This window comes from Falco cherrug, chromosome 7 (assembly GCF_023634085.1).
Source record: "Falco cherrug isolate bFalChe1 chromosome 7, bFalChe1.pri, whole genome shotgun sequence".
In the NCBI taxonomy this organism is placed as follows: domain Eukaryota; kingdom Metazoa; phylum Chordata; class Aves; order Falconiformes; family Falconidae; genus Falco; species Falco cherrug.
In genome coordinates, this window is record NC_073703.1 from 26,444,393 (window position 1) to 26,455,875 (window position 11,483).

At 56.6% G+C, this 11,483-nt stretch overlaps 1 protein-coding gene across 1 annotated transcript in view; it reads right to left on the minus strand.

Annotated features, from left to right (window-relative positions):
- Positions 1–11,203, minus strand: part of MDGA2 (MAM domain containing glycosylphosphatidylinositol anchor 2) — a 394,427-nt gene extending 383,224 nt beyond the window's left edge. Inside the window, exon 1 of the mRNA XM_055717155.1 lies at positions 10,503–11,203. Coding sequence (XP_055573130.1) covers positions 10,503–10,575 — 73 coding nt within the window. The 5' untranslated portion in view covers positions 10,576–11,203. The remainder of the gene's footprint in view (positions 1–10,502) is intronic.
- Between the last annotated feature and the right edge of the window lie 280 nt (positions 11,204–11,483).

Sequence of the window (11,483 nt, forward strand, 5' to 3'; positions counted from 1 at the left end):
ACCAAACGAGAAAGGGTCGCTTTAAAACAGACACCAGTGCTGCATAACAGGTCCCTCGGCGTGAGGTTGCTGGACCCAGACTCTCCCACCTCTCCCATCTCTCCCAGTGCCCAGGGAAGATGACAGAGATGCTAAAAGCCGTAAGAGGCTCTCAGTAAGCAGCACACAGACGGCACATATCCACCTGTCCTTGCAAGGCACCTCTGCCGGTGACAAAGCACCAACGTTGGTTGGTGGCAGTGGGCAGGCTCCCAGTTCTGCTAACCAGCACACCACCAAAGCTCCTCTCGCCTTTCCAAAGTCCTCCCAACCACTATGGAAAGCAAAAGTCTCACTGGCCACAAGTACCATTTAGCATACAATTACAGCCCTGACAATCAGCATGCAAAATACTGCCCTCTCCTCCAGTCTTTCTGGTGGTCCCAGTCACTCTCTGATTCCCACCTGGTGGGTATAATCCACAAAACCATTTTTCTCAAATTTGGTGAAAACAAATCATTTAAAAAATCATCACTCATAAAGAAAACTGGTCATTTTAATAATTTTTAATGGAAACTGCACTTTTCTAGGAAACTAGAGACTCAATAATTTAACTACATTGCCGAAGTTATTTCTATGCAGTACAGACATGCAAAGCAAGGCATCAACTAGCTGCAGCAGCCATGTGTGAACCAACTCCAGCCTGCAGCCAGGAGCTCACCGACACCTCACCAAAGCCCCAGGCCAATTTCTAATGGGCCCCATTTATCACAGAATCACAGAATGGTTTGGGTGGGAAGGGACCTTAAAGATCATCTAGTCCCACCCCCCTGCCATGGGCAGGGACACCCCCCCCTAGGCCCCCCAGCCCAGGCTGCCCCCAGCCCCATCCAGCCTGGCCTTGGGCACTGCCAGGGATGGGGCACCCACAGCTGCTCTGGGCAGCCTGGGCCAGCGCCTCGCCGCCCTCATGGGGAAGAATTTATTCCCAATATCCAAATCTAAATCTACCCTCTTTCAGCTTAAAAACCATTCCCCCTCATCCTATCACTCCATGCCCTTGTGAAAAGTCCCAGTGAGATGTAAAAAATCCCCTTGTAAAAAGTCCACGTTTCAGTGGGACAGCAACAGTGACACCAAGCTTTGTGCAACCACACACTGACAGTCAGGATACAGCCGCTCCAGGCTCCTACATTTGCTACACAGCCTGTGTACGGCCACGCCACAGCCACAGGCAGCTCACACCTACACCCACGGCCATGGGTGAGCTCATAGCAACTGCCGTTCAACTTTCTGGGTGCTTATTGCAGCATCCTTACCACCTTACAAGCTCCAGCAACCATCCTTGACTGGGGAAAAGCAGGATGACTTAAGAGACCAACTGCTTGTATGGATACGTGATGCTGTAGCATGTTGGGGTACATGTCAGGTACAGGTCCTGTGAGAAGAACAAGGTGCTCAACAGAGGCATCTCAACACCATTTAAAGACCTGCTCTTCTTCCCTAAACATTCAAATGCTGAAGTATTGTGCAGCCACATCCATTTGTTAATGAGGAAGTACGTGATGAGCTGAAAATCATTGCAAATGCCCTACAGTCCTGCGAACAACTACCAGCCCAACATGTGACAAAATCCAAACTGTGCCATCAGTGAGGCGCACCAAGGTGTCCCTTGTCATTCAAACGGCCCTCAAGAGCCCATTACCGTGTCCTGATACAGGATGCTTGGATGTTTGGGGTGCCTGTGCCAATCCACAGGGTGGGATGTACGAGTTCCAGCAGCATCCCACAGCAAGCAGGACACAGGCGAGGCTTTGGCAGGAGCCGAGGAGGCTCATACCTGTATGTGAGGGGTGTTTTTATTTCAACTCAAAATACTAGCATTTTATGAGCCCACAGCTAGACACTCTGTCTCCAGCCCAGGAACACCCCAAGGTACCGGTGCTGGGTGCCAGGCAGTCCTGGGGAACTTTTGGGGAAGCCTCCCATGGGGCGGGTGGTGGGAAGGAGGCTCTTCATCACTGGCTCCTTGGCGAGCACTGCAAGGACTAGAGGTGATCAAAAGAGCCCAATAAAGGCAGCAACAGGGTGTTGTCTTCACCCTAAAATTATAACTCTCTTCCTCAATTACTCCGTCATGAAAAATTGCTGGGTGCCACCCAGCACCCTGGCAAAAGCCAGGGGAGCAGCGCAGGGGCTGGAGGATCACATCACATTGCATCCTTCCCACCCCCGCATTGCCCCCCTCGCTCCACCATTCCCACCCCCGTTTCCCTTTGCTCCCCCACTGGCATTTACTGCTCCTGTTAAACATGAGAAAACATTACTGCTAGCGTGGATCTGTACTGCTAACAGGCTAAGGAGAGAAGCGCATGTTGAAACACAGCTTGTTCTCACTTGCCTAGCAATTCCAGCCTTGGGTGGTTGTTGGTTTGGGTTTTTTGAATAATTTTTTTTTCATACTTGAAATCAACCTTGGATGAAATGTGAAAAGGTCCAGAGAATAAAAGAGGCTAAGGAAGGGATGTGGCTCTTCCCTAAGCCAAAGCCATGGCCATGCCACGTGACATGCCTCTGAAGAGCTTTAGTGGCACCAGAGGAAGCTTCTCCCACCCCGCTGCTGCCCCCGGGCAATGCGATTAAGAGAGGACACGGCCTCCCCAGCTCCCAGTGCCTGCTTCCCCCCCCCCGAGTCCAGCCATGGACAGCCCCCAGCATGGTCCCAGGCTTGCTCCGGTGTTGGTCTTCCTCTTCCACCCCACCTTCCAGGTGGCTTCCATCCAGCACCACTCCCATATCTTCAGCAAAAATCAGGCTGGTGATGATGAGGGTCAGAGCAAGCATTCTGCAGGAAGGCAAGAAGGTGCCTGCTCACCAAGGGCTGCATCACCCTGCAGTGCCTGTACGCTCCTGGCACGGGGAGTCCTGCACCCCCTCCAGCCACCTCATCATGCTCTGAGCCCTGCTCATCTTTCAGCTCCCCAGCTTCAAGACACCAACATTTGTCTGCTCTGCAGAGACAGCATCTTCCAGGGCAGTCTTACTGCATGTGAGGGACAACCAGCTACTTCATCCAGTCACAAAAACACATTTCCAAGTTACAAAATGATGCTCAGGCTGCTGCCATGAAGCCCGATGACATGGCTCTGGCACAGCAGGCAGCGCTTGGTGAGCCTCGGCCCAGCCACCAGATTTCTGAGCATGGCAGCCCTCAGCCCCAGTGCCCCCAGAGCCCCCCACAGAGCCCCGTTCCCCGGGTACCTGGGCACCGCTGTCACTTTGAAGCCAATGGCACCTGTGCACTCATAAGCCACCTGTCAAAAACCTGGCTGCGAGGTCCCAAGCGATGCCTACCACGGCTGGAATACCAGAAAGCCCATGGAAAGCGACACTGCAGGTGCTGCACATGCACAGGAGTGGAAGGGACCTTTCGGGCCCTTGATCCCACCATCTCCTCCCTTCCCACGCCGAGAGCTACCTACTGATACATTCCATATGCTGCACTCTGAAGGATACACAGTGTTTTAATCATGTCATGTATTAATAACATAAAGTCCAGAGCATTCCGTAAGTAACATATATTACTCTGATCACTGCTTTGATATATTAAAAATAGATTAACTGCTTCATAGAGTTTGAGGTCAGGAGAGACAGTGAGTCTCATCTGAGTTGACCTCCCACATACCCACGAGCCAGAGATTTCTCTTAGCAATCCCTACCTGTATCAAGCTCGCCAATTTAAGAAGCAACAAGCAATTGTAGATCAAAAATGTTCAACAACAGGGAGTCCAGCACGTCTCTTGATGAGCCGCTCCAACAGCTAGTTACCTCAGCTGTTAAAAAAACTCATCTTTATTTCCACTGTGGGCCTTGATAACTTGAAATGATTGCTGTTGGCTCTTCTAACACCTTAGGTGGTTGGCTGGAGCTAGCTCTTCACCACTGCCTGCCTCTTCCTTCCTGAGGTAATTATAACATATGTTTATCTCTTTCTTTAACTACCTCCATCAGTGTTAACCACCTTACGCATGGAGCTCCTCTAGTGCCTCCTCACAAAGCCCGTTTTCCAGATCACAACCTCCCCTGCTACCAAATATGCTGCCAACAAGCAATCGGGGCACACACAGACATCAAAATCAAGCTAAATGCTGCCAAGAGCAATGTGGGCCTGTAAGGATGTTCAAGGCAACTGCTTGGTCCTTCAAACTTTCATGGATGCAAGAAACACCCACAGAAAGAGGTATCTCCCAGGCTGGGCCACCAGCCTGGCCCTGGGCAGCCACCATGTCTTGAAAGAGAGTCCTCCTTCCAGAAGAGCCACGCTTCAAAATCTGTCTAAGAATAGCAAACTGACTTCCCTCCATTTTCATCTATATTTAGCAAGGCCATTATTTATGGAGATGGCAAGGAATAATTCAGCCAGATCCAGACATAACTCGAAATTGAAAGAGGGTCTATAAAAAGATAAAACAAAGGACCTAATGGGGAGCCAGCATGGGGGCTCAGCATGGCTACGAGGGAGGGCTCTTCCAGCAGTGAGGAGCAGCAGCGTTGCAAACGCTGAACGCATGCACTGGGTCAGACCCAGGTTGTGGGGACCAATGGAGCTGCCTTCCCTCAGACAGCCGCTCTCAAAAACCCGTTTCTCAAAAAGAAAAAAAAAGTCTTTTCCAGGTTTAAGAAACATCGTTTAAGAAACAGCTTATGGCGCTGAGCCCATCCAAGTCAGGGACAGTGACAGCATCCTGGCACTGGCAGGGGGAGGCAGGGAGCATCCTCCCCACTTGCATTTGCTTCCCGCATGGCCCGTGGTTGGGTGCTGCCCATCTGAAAGGGTTTTTTCTGCTGGCAGAAGGGGACATACTGCAGAAGACCCAGTGCCCTACAAAAGTATACCTATATATACATGCATATATAGGCTCGCACTGCAAGGCGTGCAAGAAGCAGATCATCACTTCACCGAAGGAGGTCCCAGAAAAAATCTGGGGAGGGTAGAAGACAGAACTGAGCTTTAATCATTCATCTGTTTCCTTCCTCTCCAGCACTACATCTGACCAATTGTAATTAAACTGGATTTTGCTCTTCTGAGCCAGGAGATCTTTTGTCTTATTTGTTTAAAGACCGTTTCCTTGCCACCAGATTTCCTCCAAATCTCCCTCACGCGGAGTCAAAAGCAACATTTTGACCAGAGATGCAAAGAGCATCAGCTGCTCCTGGGAGGATGAGATGTGCTGCGACACCATCCAGCCCAGCACAGAGGCAACTCACCGCACACCAGCTTTGAGCTGTTGCACACATCCTGGGACACGCAGAAGCTGATGGAAGTTTCGGCATTGATTCAGCAGATCTGGAATCAGGTTTAATCTCCATTTCTGGTCTTCTCCCACACGTTTACTGTCAAGCACTGTTACAATTTAACTCTATGCATTTGCACCCCTCAACCCCAAACCACTGCACCCCAGGGCCAAAACATCCCCCTGAATGCACCGACCAGCACGCCCGGACATCAGACCCCCTTGCTCCCGTGATGCCAGGTGCCACACATCCCCTTACCTATGGCACAACTAAGAACCATGGGAGTAGAGTCGATCCCAATCTCTTGGCTGTCCATAAGAGGCACGATGGCCGCTTCCACACCTCTGCGTGCTCCCAGGTTTAGCTGCTGAAGCTGAAGTTCATCTCAAACCGCTGCTGAAATCCCAGTGTAAACATCTGCGGCATGCGAGGGAGAAGGAGATCCCTCTCCAGGGCTCAGTTAAGAGTTAAAGCTCTCAGTGATCAGTTGGCTCCTGCAAAACCTCCTGGAGCAGGCGGCAGAGAAGCACACAGCTGCTCAGAAATGTCGGCCCCTGCGGCACTGCATAATTCCTCCCCTGTTCCTGGGGCTGCCGTGCTTCCCTCGCACAATGTCCCAAATTGTGCAGGGTTACATCGACCCACACAACACCCACATTCACACACCGCCGAGGCCAGCAGTGCCACGGAAATACCCTCCATCCCTGCACCGCCGTGGTGACATCTGGGGCCAGTGATCCAGAGGCTGCCCTCACCGGCAGAAATGGGCAACCGGCCTTTCCAATGGGGAAAAGGGTCTTGCTCAGCGAGCCTTTATTCTCCCCTCCCTCTCTTCTTTCATCCTTCCAATCCACTTGTTCGAACAGGGTAAGTGTTAGAGAAAGGCCAGGGTCAGCAGTGGCACCGCAGACACTCCCAGCTCCCAAGCCAGCAGTCATTAACCCCCCCGGGGAGCTGCACGTACCACAAAATAATCATCATCATTATAAAGAGGCAGGTGGAAGTAACAGAAGATCTTTCCCGACACTGTGTGACCCTGCTCCACCTTCCCTGGGACACAAAGCACTTCATCAGACCCCAATCAAGCTGCCATCTGGGCTGGAAGGTGCAGCTCTGGGTTTTGCGTTACCCGTTTCCAAACCTGCTTTGTTCTAAAACATACACCTGCAATAAAAATTAAGTCCGTTGGAAAACACTTCATGCTTGGCATGAGGAACAAGGACAATTTCTCTGACATTCAATGCAATAAATACCCATGCTGCCACGTTACTTTGCACTAGCAACAAAAAGCCTGGTGGTTCCCTTGGCCATGGTTACTTCTCCCAACACTTTGCATGCCAAGTCCCACACCCTGATTTGGTGCAGAGGCTGACGTGGCTGAGCACAGTGGATACCTGTTACATCTGTGATCCCTTGCTTTCAGGAGGCATTTATACCCATCCTAACGTTATCAGCATCCACAGGTGGGACGTTCAGCACTTTTCATTATAGGAGTTGATATAAAACACAGTGTGGGGGTGCACAGAAGGGTGACTGTTGCACACATGCACTTTTCCCTATGACATAACTAGTGTTTACATACAGAAAAAACTTGCCCTCAGTAGCTGCCCTGCTTATTTCCAGCTGAAGGCACGGGAAAATAACTAAAAGCTATGCAAGGAGTGGGTAAAACATGCCTCAGTAGCCCCGGAGAGGCCAGGAACTGCTCCGTGTGCTGAGGGGACTGCACCCCCCCACATGCAACACTCCTGTGGGTGCAGCATCACCTCGCCCAGCATGTACCACGGCTGCTCCCAGTCACTGTGGCCACCTGTGTGTTTTGGAAACAGCTTCCCAGAGTCAGTGTCGGCTCTGACACCGGAGCAATAGCTCCCCACAGTCCTCCCACTGCCGAGCCGTCATTCCGGCGGTGCTGGCAGGGTCCCTCCTGCTCCCTGGGCATCCCTCCGGCCCCCACCCAGGAGGCAGCAGCAGCGCTCAGACTCTTCAGGCTCATTTCCAGGCATTCACTACGCTGCTCTCGCTCCACAGGGAACAAGGTGGGACCCTGGGGACACCGCGCATCTCAGCACCTGAACCCCCTGTCCCCAGCAAACCCCCCCCAGCCAGGGCAGTTCAGCACCAGGGAAACAGACAAAGAAATCTGCTCTCCACTCTCATGAAACTCCCACATTTTGATGAGCTGCCGCTTATCTGCTTAAAAACGCTCCATGCCCACGTCGGCCTTCTCATTTAGCCATTTCTTCTCTTGTAACTTGAAGTTCGGTGAAAGGATAACCATCATGTTCTGAATACCTACGTTTTCTGCTTTATGAACAGTGCAAGCCATGCATAATTTAAAGGGGAGGAAAAGTGCACACAGCACTTGAGTTTTTCTAGATTATTTTGCCAAGAAAACAAGCTGGGCAAAACAGAGCAGAGGCATCGTACGTCTTGCCGGGGATTTTAGCAGCTCTGCTCTCTCCCCATCCCCTGAAGAAGCAGCGTGTGGCACAGAGCAGGGGACGGTGGTCCATCACTGACCCACTCTTCAACCTTGGGAAACTGTTCCCAGTGTCAGTGCCTCAGCTCCCCCTTAGGTTCAGCTGTACGAGCAACCAGCTTTTTAATCACAGCCTTACTATTCGGAAGCAACAGAGTAAAGTTAACGGTGAGATGTACAGCCAGATATCATGCGACATTAATTTGCTTTTTTTCTATGAACAAGGAATAAGCAAGTGGGGTTCATTTATTTGGCATTTAGAGGCACCAAAACAGAAAGCAGCCAGGTGGAGCTTGGGCAGTGCACATCACGAGTGAGACCCCATCCCAGGGACACAGGTCCTCCTACAGATGAGACACAACCTCAAACAGGAGGAACGGGAGAGAAGCTGGAGTGGAAGAGAGCACCTGAATGATGGGTCTGAGTGACCTGCAGAGCAGCAAGCTCTCTGGGCAGGACTGCAGAGAGCAGCAGGGCTTGGGGAGGATGGCCAGGCACCGCAGCACGCTCCTTTGCCTCGCAAAGCAGAGCAACACCCCAAGCCTTCCTTACAGGGGACGCTGCTGGGGCTCTGCCCATTCACAGAAGGGACGCCGGCGTTCCACGTTATTGGCACAAAAGCAGGGAACCAGTGGGTTAATTCAGCAAGACATCTTCCTAACCGCACCACACTTGGAAGCAGAGCTGGGGGGATCTTGAAGTCTTCAATAAGGGACAAAAAAGTTGTCCAGATCCCACAAGCCTATTCTTCCAAAGCAACAAGGAATAACTCGCCCAGTTTGGGGCTCACTGTTCCTAATGTAACTCAGGGCACTACCTTCAAACCCTCCTGTCTCAAAATGGCCCTAGCGCAGAGCAGGCTCCCCAAGGCGCTCCAGGCTGCCGGGAGGCATATGGGGGGCTTGGCTTTTTTTGGCAGAGCCCTGTCCACTTTCTCAAACCAACCTTCGGGAGTCAATGGAGAAACACAAATTCACATGAAACAGGTTCCAAATACAGTGCAGCCACATATGACTGACTTCACACTACTCCCCCCCGACACTCTCACCAGCCCTTTACCCATCGTCCTTAAGCAAAATAAGGCGTTACATTTTACAGGATGGGAATGCATCATTGCCAAACAAAAGTCTTACTACAAATCTGCATGTGATATCGCCCGTGCATCGATGCTGGCATTCAGTCTAGGGCAAGGGCTCCCTTTCCTGTAGCCCCCCCCCAAAACACGCTCTGCCCGAACAAGCCCTCTCCTATTCACAACAGCAGTTGCTATTCCAGCGCATCCAACAATATGTGCCTGTGTGTCGGGGAAGGCAGGGAGACCCGGAGGTGCCGGTGCCGAGATCTGCATGTTAGTAATCCAGCCGCTGTGAGCAGAACCCCTCAGATATTTTCAATTACACTGAAATTTTGTAAAATTAAAGAAAAAAAAAAGGGGGGGGGGGGAGGAGTGAATCTCTAGCTGGGGCTTCTTTGCTGATGGGAAGCGAACATTTTAGTGCCAAAACAAGCACGCGGGCTCAAAGAAGCGGATGTCAAATGAAGCATTTACTAGCAAATTCATGAAGTCTCCTCAACACCGAGTGCCAGAGCGGAGGCTCCCAGCGGCACCGCACCGCTGCCGAGCCCCGCCGCGCCGCTTACATAACCCCCACCGCCGGGCCGGCCGCCACCGGGACCGGCATCACCGGGACAGGGGCATCACCGGGACAGGGGCATCACTGGGATGGGCCATCACCAGGACCATGGCATCACTGGGATGGGCATCACTGGGACAGGGGCATCACAGGGCCATGGCATCACCCGGACCAAGGCATCACCAGGCTGGGGCAGCGCCGGGGCCAGGGCATCACCGGGGCCAGAGCAGCAGCAGGACGGGGCATCACCGGGATGGGGCAGCCCCGAGGCTGGCGCATCGCCAGGACGGGGCATCACCGGGGATGGGGCACCACCGGGACGGGGCAGCGGTGGGGCATCACCAGGACCGGGGCATCATCGTGCCGGGGCCGGAGCCAGCGCACCGGGCGGCGTCCCCGCCGCGCAGCCCCGCGATCCGGCGGGCCCGGGGCTCTCCGCGCTGCTCGGCGCCGGGCTTCGCCGAAACGGCGCCAACTTGGGGGGCGGGCGGGGGGGGAGGGGGTGGAGCAACAAGCCCCGCGGCCCCAGCGCCTGACCCCACGCAGCCGCCCGAGCCCCGGGTGCTGAAAGCGGGCTCGGGGCTGCCGCCGGCTCGGCCCCCCCCGCCCCCCCGGCGGAGCCCCCCGCGTCCCGCTTCGCGGCGGCGATTTGCAAGTCACTGCCAGGGGGAGGCCGGGGGGAGCGGGGCCGCGGGGCGCTCCCTTGCGCGCTCGGCCGCGGGGACTGCGCGCCCCCGGCGGAGCAGCGGGAAGTTTGCGGTTCGCCCCCGCCCCTCGCTCTGCGGCCGCGGGCGGACGGCAGCGCCGCTGCTAACAAGTGCAGCGGCCCCGGGCGGCCCCGCCACGCTCCGCGGGCGCGGAGAAAGCCCCACGGCGGCGGTGCCCACCCGCCCCGTTCCGGGACCGGCCAGACACCCCACCCCCCCGACCCGTTTTTCTCCGTGAAATGTCAGCGTCTCATGGCAACGGCACTGCCTCCGCTCTGCCTCCGCCGGCTCCCGCGGCGCGCAGCGGGGGCCCCGCCGCCCCCGCGGCCGCAGGGTGGGGGACACCCCCACCACCACCACCCCCAGCGACAGTCGCGACAAGGTCACGCCGCGCCCCGCACTCACCGTACACCCCTTGCCCGGAGCTGCCCTCCAGCAGAACCGTCAGCAGCCCCAGCAGCCCGATCGCTACATCCATCTTCACGTGAGCATCCACATATCCAGCCCGGCGGGAGGGGGGGGGCGGGGGGAGGCAGCGCAGCGCCCGCCGGAGCCCCGCGCTCCGCTGCGGCCGAGCCGCGCACGCCCGCGCAGGCAGGGCGGCGGGGGGCAGGCGGCGGGCACCGCTCCGGTCCTCCCTCCTCCTCCTCCTCCTCCTCCGCCTCCGCCTCCTCCTCCTGCGCAGCGGGCGGCGCGGAGCGGCGCGGAGCGGAGCGGCGCGGCGCGGGGCGAGCCCCCCCTCAGAGCGGCAGCCCCCTCAGGGCGCCGGCCGCCGCCGCCGCCGCCTCCCGGGGCCGCCGAGCGCCGCGCGGGGCCGCCGCAGCCGCCTGCGCCCCGCGGCCATCAGATGCCATCGCAGCGCCGCGGCCCACGCATGGTGCGCGGGGCCCGCCGCGCGCGCGGAGGGGGGCGTCGGGGGGCGCGGGGCCGCGGGGGCGTGTCCTGCTGTCGCGCGCCGGAGCAGCCCTCACCGCGCGTGCGGAGCGGCGGCCGGGCCCATAGCGGGGGGGTCCCTCTGCCGTGCGGCGGGTGCGGGTGCGCTGCGTGTGCGAGGGCGCGTGTCAGTGCGAGTGGCGGGTGCCGTCACGTTGTGCTATACGTGCTGGCAGCCGCGGCCGGGGAGCCGCAGCCCGGCGACGTCAAAGCTGCGTGGCTCGCTGCTGCGCGCCTTCCTCCGCCTCCTCCGCCGCCGCCGCGCCGCCGCCTCCCCGTGTCCCCGCGGCGCCGCCGCCGCCGCCGGGCGCGCAGGGCCGCGGGCGGTGCCGAGCCGGGACGCCGCGCTCCGCTGGATGCGCGGTGCCACCCGCTCCGCCCCGGGATGCGCGGTGCGGGGTGACCCGCGCTTCCCCGGGACGCGGGGTGACTCTCTCCGCCCCGGGACGCGCG